Source organism: Patagioenas fasciata, chromosome 2 (genome assembly GCF_037038585.1).
Source record: "Patagioenas fasciata isolate bPatFas1 chromosome 2, bPatFas1.hap1, whole genome shotgun sequence".
Lineage (NCBI taxonomy): Eukaryota > Metazoa > Chordata > Aves > Columbiformes > Columbidae > Patagioenas > Patagioenas fasciata.
The window spans coordinates 132,898,191-132,925,140 of record NC_092521.1 but is presented as its reverse complement, the minus strand read 5'-3'; the positions used below and the strand labels follow the sequence as shown (position 1 = coordinate 132,925,140).

Below are 26,950 nucleotides of genomic sequence, written 5' to 3'. Positions count from 1 at the left end.
TACCCAGTATGTGTACCCCCCCCCGAAAGTCAAACGAATGCTTTAAACAGTGCTTCTTTAAGCATTAAAGTCCTTGGGAGCCTTCAGCTGTGAGCCCCAGGGTGAGGGCAGTTCTACCAGGTATGACAACGTGCACCTCTGCTTCCTCTCCTCTTCTATCACCTGCATGGGGTATTGTGATCCTGAGCTTCTTGGTGCACTTGGGAATCAACCTGCCAAATTGATGAAGAAAACTTCTCAAATTTCTCAGGACATTCCTCTTTCCTTCTGGCTGCTTGATGGGCAGCCCTTCAAATTTCAGTTCTAGCCCTGTTCCTCTGACTTTGTTATCATTGTGTGAAAGTATAACAAGGGTAAGTATACAACTTCAACAGAGCCCACAGCTGAACAAGCCAAATGCCTGCTATTACTGCACATCAGACTAAACTTTTTTTTTTTTTAAGAAGGATGAAGAATCAAGTTACACACTTTGGGGCTGTGCTGTTAGATATCTTTTACTGAATATATATATATATACATATATATATATATATATGTATATATATATATATATTTTTTTTTTTTTTCCCCCAAATGAAAGCTTACTTCACATAACTGTCCTTTGGTTCTCTAGTATTTTCTTAACTGGTATCATACTTTAAAGTTTTCATTCGTGCTTTGAGGGATGAAACTCTAGGATCCAAGGTAGTTTTACAAAACACATTCAAATAAAGTCTCTATATAGTAAGCTAATGTTGCATTTCCTGGGCTGCTGTTTTGACAGCAATATATTGAGCCCTGAACCCAGTGGGTGCAGTCAATGTGCAGTGTGACTACTATACTATGTAAAGTCTCAACATTTTAAAGTCTGGATCTCTATCAGTGCTGCTTTCATACAAACACAAAGGTTTTATGGACTTGTGGTTTCTGTGAATGTTGAAGGATGCAGTATTATAAGGTAAAAAGACAGTTCTTACTTTATATCTGGCTTAACTGGCTTCCGGCAGGTCTGTGGATGAAGTTTAGGCTGGATGGTTGATGGTATTCCCTCCCTGACTGGGAGAAGAGGGGGTCTGTCTGTTTTAACCACCTTGTTACCCATGAAGTTGCCGCTGACATAATGTAAGCCTGTTGTAGTAATGCCTGATTTCTGGATCAGCTGTGTGCCTTGGTGAAAAATAACAAGGCCTTATCTATGTTAGTATACTCTCTTCTGCCTTACCGGCCCAAATTAAGGGATCAAGTAACTCTGGAAAAAAAAAACAAACCAACCAACAGGATTTTTTATTTTTAGCAGAAGTAGTGCCATCAACTTCTTTATGAAACCCTAGTTTTTCATCTTGATGACAAAATTGATACCTTGTTTATTTGATATGGGTATACCACTTCTGAAAATAAAATATTTCCTGTATTTGCCTTGCATTCAAATACTAACATGCTCTTCATGTTCAGGAAGGCTTGGCTTTGTTTTTCTGCAAAGCAATCATGGTGTTCACGAAAGTAATATTTAATCCTTTTTGGAGATAAAATCTCTTTCTCCTGCTTTTTAGTGCACTTCATTTCCAGTAGAAATTCCAGTCTAAGGGTCAAAGACAATCTGGGTGTAAATCTACTGAGTTCAGTGAGGTTACCCTATAGATTAGTTTGGTAGTACTTATGTAAGATATAGACCTGTAAAGTGATGAGTGTCCTCAGTTCCCATCAGTGTCAGCACCTTGTTGACTTGGTTCCTTGTGCTGAGTTCTTGCAAGATCCTTGGAAAGTCTTATGTTTCTGACTCTGACAATAAAGTAGTTAGCTAATGGGTAAATCTGTGTGCATTCCCAAACACTTGAGTTTTGTTTCCTCTAAGCTCACAAGTAAGATGCTCAAGCCAAAAGAAATAAAGCGGAATTAAAGACTTGCTTTTTATGTTTCATCAATATGTTCCATTAGAAATATAAATGCAAATGAGTGTGTCTGCCCTTGGATTACCTGAGAAGGGGAAACATGTGGGACCACACCTGCTACAGCTGGAAACTGGCTTCAGCTGGCTTTCTAATGGAGAAGGCTGATCCTCCCCCTTAGTTTCCCAGTGAAAACTGCATTTCCTCTGGCATGCTTTGCTTTTGTACTGCCTTTTATTTAGGGGTCATAGTGTGTTTTTATGCTGATTGTGTAAAATTCATTGTGTCTGGTAACTGCTCCCTGTAAGGGGAAAATATCAGAACTTGACCCAGCTTAGCTAGATGTGAGAAACCAAATTTTTCTTCCAGAACTCACTGAGGGAGTCTACAGCTAAACTGAGGGAGTGCGATCTGGGTGACCAAGTAGTGAGGTGGACTGCAAACTGGCTGAAGGGAAGAAGCCAAAGAGTCATGGTCAATGGGGCGAAGTCTAGTGGGAGGCCTATATCTAATGGAGTGCCTCAGAGGTCAGTACTGGGGCCTGTATTATTCAATATAATCAACGATTTGGATGAAGGAATTATCAGCAAGTTTGCTGATGACACCAAGCTGGGAGAAGTGGCTGACATGCCAGAAAGCTCGAGAGTTGGGCAGGGAAAAATTTGATTAAATATAACAAGGTAAAGTGTAGAGTATTGCACCTAGGTAGGAACAACCCCAGGTTCCAGAATAAGTTGGGGAGTGACCTATTAGAGAGCAGTGTAGGGGAAAGGGACCTGGGGCTCCTGGTAGACAGCAGGATGACCATGAGCCAGCACTGTGCCCTTGTGGCCAGGAAGGCCAATGGCATCCTGGGGTGTATTAGAAGGGGGGTGGTTGGTAGGTTGAGAGAGGTTCTGCTTCCCCTCTACTCTGCCCTGGTGAGACCCCATCTGGAGTATTGTGTCCAGTTCTGGGCCCCTCAGTTCAAGAAGGACAGGGAACTGCTGGAGAGAGTTCAGTGCAGGGCAACGAAGATGATGAAGGGAATGGAGCATCTCCCTTATGAGGAAAGGCTGAGGGAGCTGGGTCTCTTTAGCTTGGAGAAGAGGAGGCTGAGGGGGTGACCTTATTAATGTTTACAAATATATAAAAGGTGAGTGTCATGAGGATGAGCCAGGCTCTTCTTGGTGACAACCGACAGTAGGACAAGGGGTAATGGGTTCAAATTGGAACACAAGAGGTTCCGCTTAGATTTGAGAAGAAACTTCTTCTCAGTGAGGGTGACAGAACACTGAAACAGGCTGCCCAGGGGGGTTGTGGAGTCTCCTACTCTGGAGACATTCAAAACCCTCCTGGACGCCTTCCTATGTAACCTCATCTAGGTGTTCCTGCTCTGGCAGGGGGATTGGACTAGATGATCTTTCGAGGTCCCTTCCAATCCCTAACATTCTGTGATTCTGTGAAGTGGGAAGCTTTTTTTCTGAGATCAGAATTGGCCCAATATGGGTAACTGGGATTAGTATGACAGAGCTTTCATTCCTTAAACAATGAATTTCAAACAATAGGGTGGTTGTCAATGCCTATGCAGAAGATGATTTTTCAAAGAGAGTGAGTCCAGTCTCTCCATAAAATTAAGTACAAAGCATCATGAGCTGGAATGGGGGCTTGGGAAGAAGAAACTAATGTGCAATAGAATTTTTTTTTTTTTTTAATGTGTGTAAATCTGACAGGACCATTTGGACTCTCCCCTGCTTTTGCTAATATGGTTCTGTATTGTAATTTGAGGGTGAGATGAGGAAGCTGAGGTGATATAGTTAAGAACTCACTTTGGAATGAATGGAGGTGCCCCAGAGCTGACCTTTGCGGAGTTCTTGGTTCCCAAGTTTGGGCTTGATTTTTCACTTCCTGAAGAAAGACCAGCCGAGGTCATCACTGAAACTGCAGTCCTCAGGGCAATTTAGCTCACATGTCTTGCAGGTTTTTGGAAAGTCAGCTGAAAACCTTGTACCTTCTTGAGTTCCTCCTGCATGTGACATTAAATAGAATCTTATCCTCCCCCGAATTGTTTCTGAGAAGGCAAAAATTTCCTAGAGAGGAAGGCATGCATTAAAAAAAAAAAAAAAATTTGAGTCAAAATCTCCTGGCTTATCTGTATTTACCAACACTTCTAGGTATAGAACACATAAGGACACTTCTTTGTGGTCAAAATGTAACATGTGAGAACTTTTCTAAATGTTGTTTCACTCTTTTTTTCAAAAATTGTGTTAGAAGAATAACTTCTCACTGTGGCTAACTTCATGTGTTTTGCAAATTATGTATATGTTTGAGGTGGTTTTCAAGCACCCGAAGGCACTAACCAGTGCATATCTGCAGCACTTATCTGCATGCTGCGGTGTAAATGTGCATTACCATTTGCATTGTTTTGCCATGCACCTCTTATCGGATGTTTATAGACAGTTATGATGAACATTTGCACAGGTTAAGAATGTGCACTTGTGTTATGTGCCCTGTGAAAATCTGACCGGTTGTCTTTCTGGTTGAATGATGACTGCTGCCTGTTTTTGGACACTGTTAGCAAGAACTGCCTGCCTGTAGCACGTAGTGTTGAAATTCAGTGCTGTGTGGTTTGTTTTTAGTGATGGTGTGGTAGGGGTGGGAAGGCATGGAAAGAGTAGCTAGAACCTCTCTTTTCCTGGAAGACTAATTAGCTGTCTCCCTCTCCTTTTAATATTAAATACCAGTGGTTATTTCTTGTCATATTCTCAGATCAGACTCCTACTCCAACACGCTTTCTGAAGAACTGTGAGGAAGTGGGCCTCTTCAACGACATCGACTGCTCCCTCGAGCACGAGTTTAGGAAGGCACAAGAAGAAGAGAACAACAAAAGGGTGAGTGTGAGTACACCAAACCTTTCCATCCCATTTTGTTCCTTAAAATATTAAAAGATACTCTGTGAAAGCAGACAGTACCTGGTAGTAACCTTTTGGTTAGAAACTAGGTGGCACTGTAAGTTGTGACATGCTTTTTGAAGTATTGAAGCAGTTGACCAAGAAACCTCACCCACAACAACCCAGAAAAACTCAAACCAAACCAACAACAAAAAGACTCCACCACAAAACAGCAAAAAACCAGCATTAATATTCCAAAAGTGTGTAACTGTGTTTGCCAGGGTTTGATTCCAAGCCTCTGCTTTTAAGTAAACTATAATACAAACCACACACCTCTTTAGGGAGAGGCTTGGGAAAAGTATATCATCTTTGAAGTAAGGATTGCAAAGTTGCTCAAATATATTACAGGGGAATGTGGGTTATAAGGAGACATTTACTTTACATACATACACACACACAGAGAGGTTTTGTTCTTTTCTCTGCAACACAACGGGGTATATTTGCCATCATTACCAGCTTTATCATGTTTCTGTATTTCTTATAAAGTATTCATATTGAAGGGGGAAACTTTAACTTGTAATACCTAGTAGATAACACATCCCATTTCCAATTAGTATTCTTTTAGTCTCAGTATTTGTAAGTTAAGGTTGAATTATACAGGCCACTTTGCACGGTGTTAAGCGTACTCCTGTACCCAAAGTTTGTTATTGTTTTGAGGGATCCTAAAGTGCTGTTAAAATTTTCAAGGAATTGTAAAAGAGCTTAATGCACTACGGAGGCCAGCAAGAGGTAATGTGTGAAATTTTAACTTTTCAAATAAGCATCCAAAGTTCTGGTTTCTTTTGAGAACTAAAACACCTGAGTAATGTGAGGCTTCCTAGAGGAGCATATTGCTCCCTGCTGCCCTCCAACAACCTGCCCAGTGGCTACCCTTCACAATGTTCTCTTTTGTGCCTCTGTTTTCTCCTCTCTCATTTCTCCAGCTCTTGGAAATTCTTAGGTAATGCGTCCCTTGCCATAGGAATTCCCCAATTATTGAACACTGTGTTATTTAGCTTAGTTCTCACGGTAGTCTCTATTTGTCTAATTTGAACATTAACCAGGACTGTAGAGTAAAAGTAGGAAAAGGTGATCATGCAGCAGCCACAGTGCTAAAGCCAGAGGACACTTCTCCTTAGCTTGCCTCAACATTATTTTGCCTTTCAGAGTGTCTGTGCCTCCAATTGAAGTGCTTCCTCAATAGGTACCATTTTTTTATAGCTGCTGTGTAGTGTCATTTGCTTTGCCTGTCTGTGATTGCTCTCCAACTCAGAATTCATACATGTGAGGCATAAGTGTGTTGCTGGGGCTTGTGAAATCTGGATATAGCAGCATTTGGAGATCTTGAGTTCTGCAAAGTAAATGGCCAAGGAGGCTTTTCCAAAAGGAGAGATAAAGCTGATTGCTGAGGTACAGAATGGGAGACAAGGCTTCTAGAAAGAAGATGGGAAGGGAGTCTACAAGTGGATTGGTTTTGGCTTATAGGGAAGGGAGTCAAAGGATGGTGTGTTTGTGGCTCATACAGAAAGAGCCTGAGACAGCTAGAGGAGGAGAGAGGCTGCGGTGTGGTATGCTGAGCAAGGAAAAAGAGTGTCCAAATGTGAGAGAGTCCAAGTTTTGGTCAAGGATTGGGAAAATAGCCCAGACTGACCCTCAAAGCTTTGTGTGCAGGACAAAGGCTAGGAAACAGCCATGTAATGAGATGAATGTGTCTAATCTTAGATTTAACTTGTTAATACTATGTTTCTTGTCTTCTGCAGAGGGAAGACTAGGCCAAAATCAAGAACATTTCTGTAGGTTCCTACTTCTCTGTGAATTAGAGGATTCTGAAGCAGTTCTTTCTGCACAGTGTTGCTTTTGCAGGAGTAGGAGATGAGGAGATATCCGCTGATGTGGCGTGCTGTGCAGTTAGCCACAGATTGACACGCTTAATGTTGCAGAGTCCGTTTCGGCTCACAAAGGATAGCTGCACAATCTGATTAAAACATAGACAAGGGCATCAGGTTACCTGATAATACCAGTTGTTAAACAGCCTCTGGAAAGTCTTACTCTGCCCTTCTTTTACCAACCCCTGCAGCTGCCATTGGTGATCTCCAGGGAGCAGTGATGGGGGGCTGAGGGGGAGAAGGAAATCAGTAGAGAAATAAAGGGGGGAGAAAAACGAAAAGCAAAAGTCCCACTGGCTAGCTAACCTGTAACATTTGCTCTGTGTTTCCAATTAGTCTGCTGTATGCTTGTTCTTACATTACCGACTGACTGTCAGATAGGAATCTGAAGCAGGCCCCAGCAGGGCTTTACATGAATGCAGGAGACAAAGGCCACGACAGAAAGGGACTCCTCCGGCTGGAGCTATCACTAAATAAATGCTTCTAACAGCCTCTCCCTGGAATATGAGTGCAATGCAGTGTTGTCCTAATGGACCTACCAACATTTGGAGACTAATACTAGCAGCATGGAAATCTTACTCATGGCTCAGAAAAGCCTTCCAAAAATATTTTTGGTTGTGTTAGTTTCTCTGTACTCTGGAAGAAATAGTTTTGTTTATTTTGGTACATCACTGTGGCTTAGCACACAGCTTGACACTGAAATCTTGTGAGAGAAAAACACTTTTTTTTTTTTCTTTTTTGTCCTTGAGAGTCATCATTTGAAATCTCAAAGAATAAAGTCCAATTAGCTGCATTCTTTCATTTTTTTGTTTTTTTCCTCTTTCTCTTCCAAGTGGGAGCCCATGGATAATCCATGAGAATTATTTGTGATTAAGCTGGTTACGTGGACTGGTGACATTCCATATTAGCTATGAAGTGCTGAGTGTACAGTTCTAGGGACACCATGTGTGCCTTTTTTGTAAGGACAGTATTGAGGGGAAAACACTTGCATTAATATCCTAGCTGGTTATTCATGAACAAATCACTTAGCATCTTTCTACCATAGTTACTCGTGTAAAATGGGAGTAGTGTCTCTGCCTCTTGTACTTGATACATCTTATGACTGTAACCTCATCTGTCAAGGACCATCTCTTCATATATACATGGATTAATCTTTGCTTGAGGACTGAGTGGACTCAAGTAATAATAATGATGATGACCTCTAGGATGTGAAATGAAGTTAGAAAAGTAAAGTTTTAATTGGAAGCGGGGTTGTCAGTTTGTTTTGGCTCCTCTGTTGCTTATACTGTGAAATATTAGTTGGAAGTCTTTGCTTGAGAAAGGTCTAGTCCCTAAATGTAAATGCAGAGGATGCTATAGATCAGCAAGTGATAAGCAAATCAGAAAAAGGCTTTTTGCATCTTCTTGATGGCACTCTTCCTGACACAAGCGTGCTACCTGCCAAATTCGCCATCAAAATTAGTACAAGTAAATGCATATCTATACTATATTTCTACTCGCAGAAGTGTAAATATTAAAGGTCTTGGGAGCTTGAGGTAGGCAGTAATTTACAGTTCTGCCCTGACAGAATTTGCAACCCAAGTCAACAGGGCAGGTAGTGCTGGCAGCTCAGATGATCATGTTAGTCTACTAGTTGCAGGTTTTAGGTTTGCACTGGTCAGAGTATTAGCTATCCAAAACATTTGTAATAGGTTATACGTGCAAACGTGACCTTTGCTGCTGCTGGATAGGCCTTGTTGTTCCATCTTGTTGAGCATTAAGGTTGGGTCTCAGGGAAAAATGTCGAAGGTGGGAAAAGTCAGAATCTGTTTCTGAACAACTAATTGGACTTGCTTCATTAAAATGCATCTTGCCTGACCTCTCCGCGTGAAATGAGAAAGAGTAAAAATATGCTTAGTGTAGCATGTAGAGTATTACATTGAGTAGTATTTAGAAATAGTGAGTTGACTATTTTCAGCATGAGGAAATTTTAAAAATCATGTTCTCCCTATACTAGAGTTTAGATGCGTCACTTTCTAAGGCTTATCCTGCCATTTTGAAATCTTCTAACCAGTGCTCAATGTAGCAAGATAATATGTGAACTATGCAAATGAGGCAGGGAAATGGCTTGGTTTTAATGTGTGTTGTTTAGTGTCAGTTCAGGAAGTTCATAGCCAGCAAGTTCTCTACATGACTTAATATTCCTGTTCTAAGTATACTATCCCACTGCAGGCACATCACTGCTAAAAAAGCATCAGAAAATTGAAGTAGGCCAGTGAAGGGAAACAAGCAATAACAACCAAAAAACAAAGATGTAAACCAAGTGTAGGGCATTTGGTGGTTGAATAGGCTCAGTCTACAGAATGACTAGGAAGGATGAATATTCAATTCATTTGTGTTAAGCAGGGGATGATACTACAGTTTGATGCATATTTGAAAGATATAAATTTGCTTTGTACCTTCCATGCTCTCCTTCTACCTTGTATGTACCAGAGTAGATTTATGTCTACCAGCATAAGAAAGTAGATAAAATGGCATGTGTCAAATTTATACTACCTCACCATCTCCTGTTGAACTCAGTGACTCTCAGACCTCCAGAAGAAAATTCTTGCAGATATTTGCTGAATGTCATAGATCTGCTCTGTAGCCTGTGAGTGTGAGTAGGATGATTTAATTCAAGGCAAGCTGGAAATGATAGAATTTTTCTGTTGAGCAGGTGTAATTTGGTGGAAATATTCACTTCATTTAAACAGGGTGTAGAAATTTAATGCAATGTATACCTAACCTGCAGGTTTTCCTCTCTTCTGAAAAGCTTGCAGACAGAAAAAAACATGATGGGTTTTGATTAAGTATTTTTCTTTTTTAAGGAAACCTCTTACATTGCAACAGGAGATAAAAAGTAAATACCAAATTAGTAGCCCTAAATTTGACTAAATAAGAATGTCCAATAAGCATTTCTTGTATTGCAGAGACTTGGTGCGGTTTGCTGCTGTTTTTCTTTCTCAGAGACTTATTTTAAGTGAAGGATAAAACCAACTAAAAAAGGGTCCTATCCTATCTACTGATGTGGATAGAGAAGCAGGCCCTGGGAGACATGCTGCTCATCTGCAGCAAATGCCATTTTGAAGTCCTCTTACCTTCCCAGTAGGAGAAGCTGCAGGAGCCGTGTTAATTTGATATAAGAAAATATATCATATCTTATTTCAATCTGGTCCATCATTCCACCAAAGCAGAAAGTTTGTTCCTACATTTAATCATTGACACAACAGTAGCTGAAATTAACAGCAGAGTAAATAGCACACCTTAGACAGGAAAGGGTGATATTAAAATAATACGGGACCCATGTATGGCAAGAAAAAATAACAGTATATTAATATAGCATATACTATAGGTATTTGGGTTTTGGAGGCCTGTATTGATGCATATAATAATGTTGGAAATACACTGTGTTGGTGAAAGAGGTGAAAAGAGATGAAGGGTTCATTACAGTGGTTGGCTTGGCTGATGGACTACAAAATCAACACTGGCAATTTATGGAAAAACAAATACTCTCACCCACCTGACTTTCCCCTTCACATGATTTATGTGCAACACAGAGCTATGGTTCAATAATAGGCGCTTTTTCTTTTTTTTGTCTAGTTTTCTGATAAGGCAGGACAGGAGATCTGCAGATTCATTTCCTTTTAAGTGTAGTCTTGTGGGAGGTGGTATCAATGCTGCAGTGTGCTGGTGTATAACAGTATGACTTCACTATGACTCCTGAATGTGTGTGTCCTACCTCTACAGCATCACGTTGGCTTTGCTCTTCCCTTGTGAATATTCTGAAACCCCAGTGGGGTTGTAGAGATGAAACAGAATAGTGTACTGGTAGACATTTCAGAGGCAAGTGCTCTGAAACAGCTGAATTTCCCCTTCAATTAATACAAACAAACTCATAAGCCTGTTCATGGAGAGCTTTTGGTTGTCATTGACTGACAGTCTGTACAATGAAGAAAGCAAAGACCTATGTTTAAATGCTTACTATTTTAATTATTTTTCTTAAATTATACAGTCATAAATACACACACCTGCATTTGTCCTGCATTTGTCCAAACATGATGCCGGAATGGTAATTCTTGCTTTCAAGCCAAAGGTCCCTCTGAATTCTTACCGTCTGAGGTGGAGTATCTTATATGGTGTGTACGTTATAGCAGATAGAAAATAAGATGAGGAATGATTTATGTTAATGTAGTGCTTAAAGGCCAGGGTACTGTTGTTGTAGGTATTGTATAATAATAACTTCAAGCTGTTACTTTTTCAATCAGTTAAGCTGTTGTCAAGGTGATAGCTCAAAACTCTTAAGTTCAAAGTCCAAAATATCACCCCATATTCAAAGATTTTGGTATAATAGTTCCTACACTCTAAACATGACATTTTGTATGCGTGAAGATGTGAGCATCTGCACAGCATAGCAGTTCTTCTGCATACTGTAAAGATACATTTAACTCTCTATCATACTTTTTCCAATGCGTTATTTTGCTTTTTCATATGCAGTAATTGTATCAGGTTATTAATTTGCTTTATGCAATCACTGTTGGTTTATAAAACTCTCCGTTTCTTAATCATTAACTTTTGCAGCATTCTTATGGAGAAGGGAGATGCTTTGTCTCTTGTTTTCCGAGGAAAAACAGATTCCAGAGGATGTCATTTTCCAAAGCTCTGTTATAGTGAGACACCAAGATCTTGAAGGAATCACAGATGTGGAGTGAGAGTTGCAGGGGAACTGGGTTCTCTCCACTGTTCTGCCAAGCAAGTGGCTTTCTGTCTCTTTTGGTTCCTAAGTATCTTTATTTAGCATTGTGGCCCCAAAAGATTGGTAGACATCTTCAAAGGCATTTTGGTGCCTTACTCTCACTGAAATAAAGCGGGAGTGAATCAGTGAGCTACCATAAAGGATCTGGGCCCAAGTGATGTGCTAAAAATTGCACAGGAAGTCTGTGGCAGGCCCTCGGATTGATTCCATATCTCCTCAGGCTTAGCACAGGGCATCCCACAAACCATGTGCGTTAAAGATTTATCAGCTGTTGTTCAGTGTTGCTAAAGACAGGAAGAATGCTCTCCTCCTCTCTCCAGATGGGTAGGTTTGCTGTATTTTAACTGCTTTTCTTGACTTGTAGTGCTTTCGTGGCAGATATGGGGCAGTATGTCATATTTTAGACGGCAATTCTGCAGTTGGCACTTTAGTTTCCTGACTTTGTGAGTCCTGTTTTGAGCGTATAGCTGTGTCTGGGCACTTAACTACCACACTGAACTGTGTTACCAAAGGGACACTTTCTGCAAAACGGTGTGGAAAAGAACATAACAACAGAGTTCATAACATGACCCTGCAAAAATATTCTGAGGAATGGGCTTCAACTTAGGCTCATTGCTGCCTTTACAACATCTGCTGGCAAGCAGGTCTGTCTTATCTTCTTCTGTAGCAAGGGACTGTGTTTGAATGGTTTTAGGGATTTAGATTCTCATAGTCTGAGAGAAGACCTGAATGTTTTTCCAGCAGTAAGTGCCTATATCATGTGGAAAGGCAATTCTTGAGGGCATACGTTTTTGATTGAGCTAAACCTCCCTAACCATAATCCTTCCATGTTCTTCTGAATTCCAGCTGATGAATCACCCTGCAGAGCTCAGTCAGGACAGTTCACTTTCCTTCTGCTTCTTATTGTCTCTGTTCCCAAAGAAGTTGAGTCACCCTCTTGTAATGTTTGGGTTTTTGTTGTGTTTTGTATATTTTGGCTATCCCCAAAAAAAGGAGGCCTGCCTGATTTCATTCTGACATTTCTTCCACAACAACATCGCATAGTTGTGCATTTTGCCTTGCTCTTCCTATGAATGTTTTTAATGGCCCAGCTTTCTTGTTACCAGTTCAGATTTCAGCAGCATGGGCCGTATGGCACATGATGAAGGGATAAACCTTTCCTGTAGTGGCATTTTTATAAGTCTATCTCTTAGGTAAAGCCCAATAATCTTGGCAGTCTCTTTAGAGCATACGCTTTGCTATTAAACACAAGCTCTTTGCTCCCCAGAGTGGGCTGCAACCTATATGGTTGGGTAGGTAATAAGATACTGCTGATACATTTCAGAGCAAGGTGCACTTTTACTTTATTTATGAAGATAGACATGCTGGTCGAGGGTTTAATCACAGCTGATAAATCATTTTAAGAAAGCCTATTAGAACCATATGCTGATTCTTTGTATTATAATAATGTGGTGTGTCTGTTTCTAGTCTAATAAGGCAGGGTCTCTTCCCCCTCTTCCTTCCCCCTGCCTGGTGTGTGAACTATTTATCTATTTAAGTGATATCTCTTGCTTGGAGGCACTTCCCTCTTTAAGAGGTATCATTAATAAAGCAAGGTGAACAGAGGAGGCAAGTGAAGCTGCATGTTTTCAGTCACCTTCGTCAAGATGGAATTGCGGAGCAAAGGTCCAGAAGCTGGGCTGAGGAAGCCTGTGGGTTAAAGACTGGAGAACCACGACATGGTCTTCCCACAGCATAAGGTTGTCATTTTGGCCCAGGTGGTTATAATCCCAGAGCCCGAGAGCTGCAAGGGGTGGGTACGCTGACATTTCGGTTACCTCACCTTTCCCTCATTCAGAGAGGGCTGCTGTGGGAACAGGTTCCATGGCCATCTAATGAGATCCACATTGGTGAAGCTATTCCGTGCCAAGTCCTATTTATCATTAATTGGTGGGTCTACTTGCAGATCTTTCCTGTTATTTGCTGATTATACCCCTACAGATTTTTTTTTATCTTGCCAAAATTCAAATGCTAATAATTTATTGATTTATTGTTTGTTTATAATTCCGTCTACTGCTTAAATGGATGTAGTTAGAAGATTTCAAAACAGCAACAGCTCTTATGCTGACTGGGTTTCTTTCACGTTTTGCACATGCAGTCGTCTATTTATAAACCTCTGTAGGGACTCCTAAACCTTTACAGTTGGGTTCCTCCCACCACTTCAGCCTCTTTTCTCCCTTGCTCCCCCACGGCAAGTCTTGTGTTTTTGGCATAAAGACAATGATGGTGATTGTTATGTGGAGAAAACGTCCACAAACTATGAACTGTGAGTAAGGACTTTTAATTTGTACCTCTAGCAAAATAAATTGGAAACTGGAGACATCCAAGAGAGTAGAGGTATTTTCACCATAAGGTAGGAGATGTGATCTGAATTGCTGGATTTCTTTAGTCTTATAAAACATGAAACTGAAAAACTTAAATCTCACTTTGTGCCAGTTGTGTGCACTTTGTAGCATGACCTTTTTCCAGTACTGTATGAAATTCCTGTGTTTCTAAAAGCTCCCAAACTTGACTGTTAAATCTGAAGTACTTTGGGGTAACAAAAGGAATAGTGGAGAAAAGAAAGAAATCAGAACAACTGAGCACGTGCCATAGCAGTTAATGGATGCTGAAGCTGCATGTGTAGCCTTATACATCTCTGGGGTGGTTCAACTGACTTTAATGGAATTTAAAGTTTTAGCCTATTGCAACTAGGCAAAGATCTGAAGGGAGAAAAGCCTTTGCACAGAGACTAGAAAGCAAAACAACTCTAGCCTTGAAATGATGTGAAATATCTGGTTATTTGTTGATGTCCTGATAACATGTAAAAATAGAGTCTCTTAAAAACCATACTGGGGAGTGAAAAAAAAAAAAGTGCATTTAATTTTTTTTCTTATTCTAGTTTCTTTCTCACATGCTTTTCTACAGAAGCTGTCAAGCCCACTTTTATCAAATAAATACCAGCTTTCTTTTTTTCTTGAAATGCGAATAAACTGTGTGTGGCTCAGACTGGTCGCTGTGAAGGACCGGACATGGGTTCACCATCTGAACGTACATGTCAAAGTGCAGCTCTGACAGCCAGTCTGGGGCTGGGTGGGGAGAATGAACTCAGTGTTACAAACTGTCTCTTTTGAATTTCTACAACCTATTAGTCACAGCAAGCTGCCCTTATTGATTTTTGTAAGAGAGGTCACTTTTAATCCTCTAAAGTGGAGAGAGCCGCATGCACTCTCCATAGCATGACATTAAAATTGACACAGCTCTGCATCAGTTCTATGAAAATGCCCTAAACCTAGATGGATTATTGCCTTGCCTTTCAGTGGATACAAGCTGCTAACCAGAGCGTGCTAGCATAGATTAGGTGTAAAAGCTTCAAAATACTAGATAAGGAAAGCACAGCCTAAAAAAACCTGGAAAATATGTGAGCACACTAAAAAAGCTGCCCCTTCAGAAAGAGGCCATTAGTCTTAAGAAACTTTTGATTTTTAAAAAAGGAGAAAATAAACTCAGCACAGAGGAGTTGAGATTATCATATAAAAGAACAAACAAAAACTGACCTTTCTCTATGATTATGAGGAAAGCTTTATTCTGGCTGACAGCCCTTACTAGTTTTGTTTATGTTCTTTAGAGAACTAAATCTTTGAATACAATTAGAATAGTCCGACTTGAATCTTAAGTGTGCTTCAAAATAAACAGCAGAGGTGAACTCTCAGCAGTTTTCTTTTCATCTTTGTTATCCCTGCCCTGACCCATTTTTCCTGCCTAATGATCATTTGTGGCATACTATTATTAAGAGAAATCTTCTTGATGGAAAAATGTGTTTAATGGGGATAGGAAAATTGTTGTGAGCCTGGAGAAGTTGTGGGTTTTTGTTTTTGCTTTTTTTTTCTTCTTTGGAATTTCAGAAAATGACTAAAATGACTACTGTCCCTTCTGATTTTGTGCTAGATTTTCTAGATTTTATTTGGAAATTTGTTTTTGTCTCACTGATATTTTTTCCTCCTTTTCATTAGTTGTAGCTCATTCCAGTATTTATTACAGGTTAGAAATACCCTTTCTAAATAGAAGACATGTGCAAAAGGAACTGTAGCAAAAAAAACATTAAGGCACAACACTAAACACCAAACTGTGTAGCCTGTGCATGTAATTTGTGTGATGATGGAGGTGTTTGACCTCCATGCCACGGAACCTTTCAATAAGCTGAAAGTACCCTACAATTGTTAGCTGAGTAGGTTTCAACTTCTTCTCAACAGATATTAAGTATATGTGTGTGTCTGTGTGGACAGTGTGGCTTCCCCTCCTACATGAAAAGATACTTGCTCTTCTTCTTCCTTCCTCACCTGAGGTGGGGGGATGGTATTTTCTCCCTCTTTGTGGACTCAAAGGAGGCACAGAAAATGGAGATGGCTTTTGGCTTCATCACTATCACTGACAGAGAGTAGAGAAAGGAGGAAGATGGAAAAATATGGGTTGATGAAGGGGAGAAGGGAATGAAAGGAAGAAAAGTACCCTTTATTTTTACTTATATAAAGGACTTATTCCTATCCCAGGTCAGACTTGGTGAGGAAAAATGGAAAGGAAAATTCATACAGAAGAAGAGGAAAAGCAGTATTACTCAGACACAAAGAAAGCTGAGGGGGGCTACCATGAGCCTGTAGAAGTGAAAGAAAGGAAGGAAGAAAGGAAGAAAGAAAGAGTGAACAGCACTCACATGAGGCCAACATGAAAAAGACAGTTCTTTGTTTTCTGATAAGTGGGATATTAAAACATTCTTGTGATATACTTGTTAGCAGAATTAGATAAGCTGACATAGAGGAGTGTGAAAAGTATAATTTGCTTTTCTCCCCAGCATCCCTGTTCCCCAACCCCAGGAAACTGAGTCAGTTTCTGTACTTGATGTTGAGTTGAGATGTTGAAGGAAGCAGCCGTACAAGAGAACAGATGGAATCGTGGAATCATTTTGGTTGGAAGAGACCCTCAAGACCATCAAGTCCAACCATAACCTAACTCTGGAATTAAACCTAGTCCCTAACAACCTGATCTATCTGTCTTTTAAACACGACCAGTTTTCGTGACTCAACCACTTTCCTGGGCAGCCTGCTCCAGTGCTTCACAACTCTTCCCATGAAGAAATTTTTCCTAATATCCAATCTAAACCTTCCCTGGCACAACTTGAGGCCATTTCCTTACATCCTGTCCATTGCTACTTGGGAGAACAGACCAACACCCTTCATGCTACAGCCTCCTTTCAGGTAGTTGTAGACAGCAATAAGGTCTCCTCTCAGCCTCTTTTTCTCCTGGCTGAACAGCTCCAGTTGCCTCAGCTGCTCCTCATCAGACTTGTGCTCCAGACCCTTCACCAACTTAACTGCCCATCTCTGAACTCGCTGTAGCACATCAGCGTCTTTCTTGTAGTGAGGGGCCTAAAACTGAACACGGGATTCAAGGTGAGGCCTCATCAGTGCTAAATACAGGAGGATGATCACTTCCCTAGTCCTACTGACTACACTATTGCTGATGCAAGCCAGGATACTGCTGGCCTTTTTGGCCACTTGGGCACACTGCTGGCTCATATCCAGGTGGCTGTTGACCAAAATCTCTAGGTCCTTCTCCACCAGGCAGCTTTCCAGCCACTCTTCCCTGAACCTGTAGTGCTGCCTGGGGTTGTTGTGACCAAGTGCAGGACCCAACACTTGGCCTTGTTGAACCTCATACAGTTGGCCTCAACCCATCAACTCAGCCAGTCCAGATCCCTCTGTATGGCCTTCCTACCCTCCAGCAAATAAACACTCCGAGCCAACTTGGTGTCATCTACAAACTTATTGAGGGTACGCTCGACCCCCTCATCCAGATCATTGATAAAGATATTAAACAGAACTGGCCCCAATACTGAGACCTTGGGAACAGCACTCATGCCCAGCTGCCAACTGGATTTGCTTCTGTTCACCACAGCTATTTGGGCCCGGCCCTCCAGCCAAGTTCTTTATCCATCACAGAGTACATGCATCCAGGCCATGAGCTGCCAGCTTCTTCAGGAGAATGCTGTGAGAAAGTGTCAAAGGCTTTGCTGTAGTCTAGGTACGCACCATCCACAGCCTTTCCCTCATCCACTAAGTGGGTCACCTTGTCATAGAAGGAGATCCAGCTGGTCAAGCGGGACCTGCCTTTCATAAGCTCGTGCTGACTGGGCCTGATCGCTTGGTTGTCTTGTACAGACTGTATGATGGCACTCACGATGGTCTGTTCGGTGACCTTCCCTGGCACTGAGGTGGAGGTACTTAGTTGATGTTGGGTTTTCCCGATAGTGTTCCCCTGAAAGAAAAGAAGGGAGATCCAGCCTAGATGCTATTGTTTCTGCTTTCACTTTTTTTTATAAAATATTCTTTCTTTCATCACACTCCTGTCTTATCTCTGAGATCTATGTGTATATCCCATGGGGCATATACATCTATGTAAGGCCTGTTTCTCTAATGAGAAGTTTTTACCATAGTTCTCTCCAATTCATGCTATTTTTATGTTCCTATGCAGTAAACTCATGCAAGTATAAATGTCGATGTATATGTTTCAGGAAAGCTATTAAGTGTATTACACCTCTGGACATAAGTTCTTATTTTGTGGATTATTGTTTGGCTGGAATATTTTTCAGGTACAATTCTCTTATCCCAATTTCTTTTCTTTGCTTCATCCATCTCAGCCAGTTAAATGTGTATATAACTGATTTTCTGAAATGAGGCCAAAGTCCATGTACTTCAATCGCTCTTAAACATGTGGTTAACTTCAAGCATGTGTGTAGGGGTTTGCTGAATAGAGATAGTTTGCTGAATCAGGACTTCTCAACACTAGGATTATAAATTGCAAACAATCCTCTACTTTAATGTATTTTAAATACTGTCTCCCGTGGACCATAGGTAACTATTGTTACTTGAATCCTGCAGGTGAAGAAAGTGGTAGTTGGTTGAACAGTAATTTAAGGGTAAAAAAAATTCTTTCTGATGCCCTGCTGTGACAACTATTTTTCTACTTCCTCCCAATAAATAACTTAATTATGTTATATGAGCAAGAATAATGATTGGAATTTCATGTTATGATTAAAAACTTCTTTTTCTGTAGGAGTAAAAAAGATCTGCTACTTAGAGAAAAGCTTTAAAAAATTACTTATTTTATTTTTCTTTTATTTTTTAAAATGAGATTTCAGTATTTACTAACAAAACGTGGTATTAAGATGATAGTATATGTATGCCATTGTTGACCAAATAAACATGTGGCACCTCTCCAGTTTTCTGGATACATAAATGTGTTACTTCTTGTGAAAATACTTTTAAAGAACAATAGAAGTGTTTATTTATATATATGTACAAAACCTAAAAAAACCCCTTACATCAAAACAGACAAACAAACGCTAAACCTCCCCCCACCAAAAAATAAAAAAAAAGGCAAAAGAAAAAAGCCACAGCAAAAATCCAGTTGCCTTTCTCATTCACTTGCATCCTTCCTTGTGCAGGGATAAATGGGACAGGACTGCCTGCCCTGTGTTGTTTTGATTTTCTCCATCCTGGATCCCAGGTAGAGTGGCATGGAAAGTAGGTTCCATAAAGCAAATGTATCTGTTGGAAGGTGCAGGCACGGGGAAAGAGTCAGTGAGGGAAATGTTCCTTTCAAAATACTTCTTCATATGCTGCTAGAGATGGAATGCTCAAATTGCCATCTTGCTGGCAGTTGGGGAAGGAAAAAACCATATTTTACTATTGTAGTTGATACACCTAATACAGTGTTTTAAAGCAAAGTGCTCTTCCTTTCTTTTTATGCCAGGTAGTAAGATTTACAAATATAATTGGGCTTTCCCCTTCTTTTCTTACTACTTTTCAATATTTGTTTCCTCACATTCCATCCTCAAACCAGCTAATCTGTGTCCCCTTCTTCTTCAATAGCATTATCTTGACAACAGAGCAGTGAAAAGAGCTGAGACTGTGGGACTTCTAACAATACCAGAGGGCCCCAGGAATAGGAATGCCCTGAAAAAAATGTGCTCCCATCCAGCTGCCCTTCATATTGTTGTCTCCCTATCCAATTTACTAGAGAATTTCCCACTGGCTCTTGGCTTGTTCCCAAATGAGAATGTAATCTTTTAAAGATTACACTGCATAATGGAGGGACAAGGAGCTCTTTATTAACTGGCATGAGGAGTCACTTGCTATTAGGCAGGGGAGAGGGATGGGCTGTAGTCGTGTTTTGTGAGCTCTGCTTTCTGTCCCTTCTCATCTCCTCAGCCATCGGACGGCAGGTTGGGAGTGGGAAACCACTGCAGCTGCACTGTAGCAAAAGGAATAATTGAATGTAGGTTATGATTATGGCAATTACTTTTATAACGTGAGGGATTATACCATAACTGTTACATTGCCAACAAGATTAAATTACTAACCTAATACCACAGCATGTTTTCCAAGAAAATAAAAAAAATCTCTGCTTTTTCTGGAGTTGATGCTTTCAAAGGGTATTAATACAGTGTGAAAGAGCTGAGCAACTAAGGAACCTCACGTGCTGTCTGTACAAATACTGTCTGGATCAGATCCCTGTCACTTTGACTTCCATGAACTGTGCCAGCTAAACACCCTCACCCCTTTTGGGATGTAAAGCAATGTGGTGCTCTGGTAATTTTAAATGCTCCTTCTCTCTCCTGTCAAACAGATAAGCTTCTGCCAGCAATAGTTAATAAAGAGATAACCAGAAGCTATACTTGCAATGAGGAAATTTAAAATCTTCACAAAGGGACAAGATTTGCTCATGCAAACCCACTGAACTGATTGGAAAGCTTCATCCTCAAAATACTTTAATGCTGTGCTCTCCTTTTACTATACCTTTTGAAAATGTTGTTTAATACAGAGAATATATGTGTGTAAAATTAGATAATCTTAGGTCACTTCTAGAATGAGGCCATTCTTGCTGAAGTTTTGGGGAGTCGGCCGTGTATTTTTTTTTTCCTGTATGCAGAGCAAGGTAATATTTGAGATTTTATCACATATATATACAGAAATAGTCTTGTATAGGCTATTCATGATAGGAGTATAAGCTAAGTTAATTATACAGTTTCCTTCTGTTCATCAGCTAGAAAATGAGTAGAAAATTAAATTTTGGAGACTTCAGAAATATATCAAGTGTTGATCATTACTAGCAAATTAACTGGCTTCATGGAAGAGCCAATGTTCTGATTCTAAAGATAAATGTAGGTGAACAATATAATTCTATAAATGTTTTTAATAAATTTTTAATATGCTGTGTGCTGAATGATATCTTAAGCAGGTGATTTCATCTTGTTGTATGGACATTTAAGTCTTCTTACACTGCTGTGCCATATGAAAATACCTGTTATCACACAAAGCTGTTCGATACATTTGGGAAGACCAAACACATATTTGTAAATCAAGCTTTTATTCCTCCTTTTATTTTCTAGGAAGAACTGGAGTTATGGATAACAAATTGAAGTCAAATAAGAATACTGTTGGTTTTGGAAGGACATGAAACCTGGGAGAGGCAGGCTGTACCATATTTTATTATTTTCTTTTTTTTTTTTTAAATCCTACTTTCCTTTCCCTATACAGAAAAAGAAGCAAATCTGATTTCATCGTGCTCTTATGCTGAATCTTTACAGATCTGACCAGTGTCACATATGAACTTTTTGCTTCCATGACACATACTCTTGGCTTTTTGACCTTGCTATTCATCTGAGCTTGAAAGAGCCACCTTAGGTAAAAGGTGTACTGAGTTACCTTTTGAAACTGAGAGCACTGGGTTCTGTTAAGAATTTAGTATTGAAGGTTGGTTTCATAACTTCCTCATGGTGTCTAACCAGGCTAGTAAGGTTATACATCTATTGAGGGTATCTTTCCATTCCCTCCCTTGGCTTTTATCACTTTCAGACACAGTCTCTATGTTCCGAGTGAAACATCCAGTATTAATCTCCTTCGAGGGCTGTTTAGGTTTGTCCTTGGTGCATTAGATCCTCACTGGTAGGAACAGTTGCACAAGGATCAACTAGTTTTCTTATGTCGCCTAAGCCATGGCATGTTATCAAGTCTATGGTTGCTGCTTGCTTTTAGAAAGAAGGTCAGGATGGGTTTACTGCACATCTGCCAGCATGCTGCAAAAGGACGGATCCTCATGGCAACATATGTGCCCACCAGGCAAGTGTTACCAGTCACAGACCACACACAGGGAATCATAAACTATGGAAAAGGGCTGATCAGACACCTGAGGGCCATACCTTGAGCTGTCACAGAAGTTTCACCAGTTCTTGCTGTTCATCAGCTTCCTGACCTCTATGTACCATGTACTTGAGAACCTTCTTAAAAGTCAGACTGTAGTTCGGGGCATTAACTGCAGGCTGTAGTGCAATGTGGGCTGCTGGAAACTGTAAAGTCAGTGAAATGGATTTGTGCGCACTTCTGTGTGTGCCCTCTCACTGTTAAAAGGTAATAAAACACTAACATTTCAATGTGACAGGTTTTGAGCTTTTTAGTGTGACCCTGTATTTAAATGCCATAAAGACACAGGTGTAAAAATTTTGAAGTTATATGAGAAGTATTGTAATACCACCCAGAGACACTGGTATGTTCAGAAGGTCTTGCAGTAAAGTTCATGTGGTTTTATCGATTATGTTGATCCTAGATCATAAACCGGATTGAATTTTTTTTTTTTTTCTGTCTTTCTTTTCTACAAACATCCCAGTGGAATTATTTTTAGAGCCAATGGGAAATGTCTGTAAGACCTTCTCGTAAGCCACATTTTTTGATTTTTCCTGTTTCCCTGCTGACCTGTAACTTCCCTAACTGTCTTGTTAACACTTTGAAAACTTTTTGCATTTCTAGGTCAGTTTCTATGTCACTTAATGTTGAAATCAGTTTCAAAACCACAAATGGAACTTATATTTACCAAAGTATTAGCTTTCAGTTTAGCCTGGCCCTAGACCAAACACATCTGAATTAAAATAGCCCAACAACTTCGCTTCTTTTCATCTCCTCTGACATATGACTAGCTATGCAAATACTCTTAGCTTGCCCTAAATATTATGGAGGGAGACAAGCATGTAAAGGTCATTACTGTGGTTTACTTGATAGACAGTAGTTTATTATAAACTGCAGTGACTCAATTGTTTTTGATTTCTGCTTATCATAACTCAACTGAAAGATGTTCGGGAAGCTTCTGATCTTTCCAGCAATTCTTAGAGCCACAGTTTTTTTTTTTAATCATACAACATGAACTCTCGACTGCTTGCATGAAGCCTGCTATGTGCTACATGTCTATAGAAGACCGAAGTTTTGATCCCATGTAGTGTACATAACTCCTAAATCATGAGCCTTATTTTGCAATTAATCTTTTCAGCTGGACGATTTTTTGTTGCTTTAAAACAATACATATTTTTGTAATACCTGAGTGTAACATAGAAAACGTAACGCCGTTCATTTAGATGATTTTTGTTGCTTGATATAGTGTCATGGCACTAGTGTCTAGCAAGGGAATACATTCCTGTGGTGTTTTCAAAAGCATATGAGAAACCATATGTTTTCATAGGAAAACAGCTGTTACCAAGCATATGCTTGCTTAGATAGAGTGACGGTTATTAAAAGGGCAAGGTAGGACCATGGCTTGCCTTCTGAGTTGAATAAAGCTGGCAGTAACTGTCACTTTGAATGTGCAGTGGTGCCGCGTGTAGATATTGCCATGTAGAGTTGTAACTGGAAGGAGAGGGGGAGATTAACGTCCATAGTCTGGAGCTTGGAAGAGACAATATAAATCTCTGTCCTGCTTTGAGCTGTGAATGCCTCTGTAGGAGTTATAGTAACAGACAAATTAGCATAATGTAATTGGCTGGCAAGGTCAGCCCCTCTCCAGGAGCATTAGCAATGTTTACTGTAAGAAGAGACAGACTAAGTATTGTAGGGTAGTACGTTGTCTGTTCTTTTTGAAGGAAGAATAATCATTTTGGACTCCCTACATCACAGACTCTTTATCTTACTAAAATTCAGACTATCATATTTCTGCCTTAAAGCAAATAACCTAAAAGAAAAACAAAGAATATTCTCTACTATCACATGAATATTTTTTTTTCTTTGAACCTCCTTGAGTTTACATTTCTTTTTTTTTCTTTCTCTGTTGAATAGCTTTTCTCTGCATGATAAACTTACATATGCTTCCCTGCCAATACCTGATAAATCTTGTTGAGTGGATTAAAATTTCTGGTCTTACTACATGGGAGACAATGAGTGAATCCAGACAAACTTATCAGCTTTCTTGTTTGGATCTTTTGAAAGTGTGAAACTCTGGGCAAAATTCTGGACCAGCTCTAGAAATCCAGAGTCACTGGATTCAGCTTTGCAAGCCCTTTTTACAACTGTCTGCCAGAAACGTGAGATGGTGCCCCATGTTTTGAAGGAGACCTTGCACTGAGTTACAAATGGCACTGGCTTGTTAGGCTTTGGTGTCAAATCTGACAATTTGTGCCAAGTATTTGAAATGAGCTCAAGCGTTCAGTTATGAGATATTTGGGAAATGGCTTTCACAATATCACATGGGGATCACAATGCCTTTTCCCACATACTAATCACCAAGAATGCTGAAGGTTATTCTATTTAGCATCTATCTTCAGCTGAAGTCTTTAAAATACTGTCTATGACCAGAAGCTGCCACTGTAAGTTTCCCAGAGAATTGTCAAACAGGCTAAACCATGCACAGAATCACCTCCAGAGTGCTGTCTTACTGGAAAACATATTTCCTTGTATTTAGACAGTGTGATCAAATGGATTTCCAAAGCACAGTCCTTTCCGTGGTATTCTGATGATGAATTAAAACCAGACAGCAATTGCTGGACTCCACAGCAGGCGTTTTTTGAGTCTCATGTAGCAATAACTTCCAACCTAACTGTAAGTTAAGTGGGTTTAAAATGAACAATGTTGTTACTGTGTTCAAGGGTAATGTGCTCTTCTTATTGTTGATACCCTATCAGCCTGTTGCTTTGCAGAACAGGGTTGTGGTGCTACTCATGCCAGGCCAGCGTTCCTGACCTTCTCCTCTGTTCCCCAACTTTCACGTATCAAGCAGCTTTGGTTGTAAACATCCCACTGACGTCCACTTTGTAGACAAAAGCTACTGTGTGGAGAAAGACCCTCAGTGAGAGTAACAACTAGATTGTTCCTCAAGGATGCATTCCTGCCCCATTTCTTTCATGGCTCAGCTGAAACTTCTACTTTTCGCTGCCCAAATTATGTTTGGCCTCCCTGTATCAAGTTGTCTGGCTGGCTGGATCACCCCACTACAGGAGGACCAATTGTTTATTACTTAAGGAAATGCACATTGTGGCTCCTCAGGTGGAGTAAGGTCTTGCCATGGCATTTCAGAAGTGTGTGGTACTCTGAAGGAACAGTATGTAATTTCCCCAGGATGGCTCCACACCACATTTAATTAGTGTAACTGGAAGCGTGTGCATCTGGATGATTGTCTGGTAACATTATCAAATATAGTGCAGCTTGTTTGTTGTTCTCTCTGTTTACTCTACTCAGGAAAGAAGCTGAGCCAAACGTGTCCTGCTTTTACAGTTGTGAATTCACCCCTTCCACCACCACTGCAATATAACTTCAGTAAGATTTTTAACCCGACTTCTAAAATGGCTTGTGATTTTTAGTGCCCAGATTTGGATGTACAGACAGGAATGCTTTAATTGTGTCCAATTTTCTAGAGATTATGATCTCCCCTTCTCTGAAGAATAGACCCTGTAATTCTCTCTGGACTTGAACACGCACTCATTCTTTGCTTTTACTAATTTACACGTTCTTCTATGTTCTCCTGTTTGTAGTCACCAAAGAACAGTTCTTTTGTCCTGCTGTTCTTCTAATGGTGTTCATCATGTAACTCTCTTCTGTATTGGTTAAAGCATCTTGGTTGTGATCTCTTGTAATTTCTGTGAAGCTGAAAGTCAAATGCATACTACTCTTAAGTCCTGTGGAGTTGTCCTCTTACCAAAAAAACCCCTTCTGCTCTGTCACTGCTATATTATATCGCCTTCCTAGGTATACTGTGTTGTCTCTAAAAGGTATTCACTTGTCACTTCCAAGCACTTTGCAGTTGTTGAAAGCACTTGTCCTATTTTAGGTGTAAAGCAGAATAATATGAAGTCATGTGCACAAAGTCATGCAGCAAATCTGTTACAGAGTGAGGAAAAGGACAGCAATGCAGTTCCCAGTGTACCTGACCTACAGAACACCTTCGGAATCCAAGGAGTTATATTTCTGATCTCTTCTGCTGACCTAGTCCTGGGAAGCTCTATGTCCCAACTCCACACCAGCTTGCTTACTTGGTTTATTTCCTCTTAACAGTAGCTCTTCTTTCGGCAATCTCCAGCAAGCTGGGCTTTAAGACCAAAGTTGCATGCCTTCATCAGTGGAGGGTCAACTCTATTTTTTACAGGAGGACCACTATTGGTTTATCTTCCATGCATGTTTGTTCTCCTAGTCTTGTTAGTGTTTTTTCCTGCCTCTCTGCCACTGGAGAAGGTAACTGCTGAAACCAAGGCAGAGATGGACAAAGGCAGATTGTTTCTCCTTAACCAGACTGCAGAATGTCAGAAACATCTTGGAGGATTCAGAGAACACTTTACTGTAATAGCTGTTTGTCTGTAACCCTTGCTGTATTCCCTGGAAGTTAACTTTTCTTATCTAGAGATATATTTAACATTTTTGCCTTCTATGTAGACAGGCTGATTGCCTTTCTAAACCCTAATATTTTAAACTTTTATGGCTACAGAAATTATTTATTTTGTCTGAGTGCTTCCAAATGATGAACATGATTCTCTAAGTTATTTCAGTCCAAGATCTAGACTAAACTGGATCTCCTCTCCCAAAACATCAATGTAAAATTGACAGAAAAAATCATGGATGTTGCAAAACTGCATGCTTGCCTTTGTCATTACTTCCCAGGAGGTCTGGCGAATTTACTTGATCCCAGCTCGACCATTTAGTGTTCCTTGTATGATTTTCAGTGATCAAAACTAGTTTCCTACCAGTTCTCTTGTCAACCCACTCCATCGGTTAGACCTCTGAACTCTTGAATGTAGCAAACGGTCTGCCTGGGTCCTTTTTGAGACCACCCTTGGCCTTGACTCTTGGACCTTTCCCAGCATTTTGTTTCACTCCTCATGTAGTACTAGCCAACCTTGGCCCTACATAGTTGCCACAGTGGGTTGGGGTTAAAAGAATATTTAGGAGATGCATTTTATTTCCAGGGTAGCAGCATTTCCACTTGACTTCTCAGCAGAAAAGTTAAGCTTGCTGGTTTTCTGCTTGAAACTGCCTGAATGGAAAAAGACTGGATGTTTTGTTGTTACCATCCTTGCTCCCCTTTACCAACTGCTCTGTCTAAAAAATGTTCTGGTCATTGAACGCAGTCAAGCAGCCATTGCTGTAACTCATGCATGACGCCAATAACTTATGCCAGTGAAATCAATGATGAGAATTT

The 26,950-nt window shown here is 40.2% G+C and overlaps 1 protein-coding gene across 6 annotated transcripts in view; it reads left to right on the top strand.

Moving 5' to 3' along the window:
* The window catches only part of CREB5 (cAMP responsive element binding protein 5), a 253,736-nt gene that overhangs the window by 48,418 nt on the left and 178,368 nt on the right, over positions 1 to 26,950 (top strand). For 4 of the 6 annotated variants that reach the window (XM_071805002.1, XM_071805000.1, XM_071805003.1 and 1 more), the window contains 2 exons: positions 4,019 to 4,063; positions 4,614 to 4,735. In XM_071805002.1, the coding sequence (XP_071661103.1) occupies positions 4,019 to 4,063; positions 4,614 to 4,735 (167 nt within the window). The remainder of the gene's footprint in view (positions 1 to 4,018; positions 4,064 to 4,613; positions 4,736 to 26,950) is intronic. The other 2 variants (XM_065832853.2, XM_065832854.2) reach the window with 1 other exon arrangement.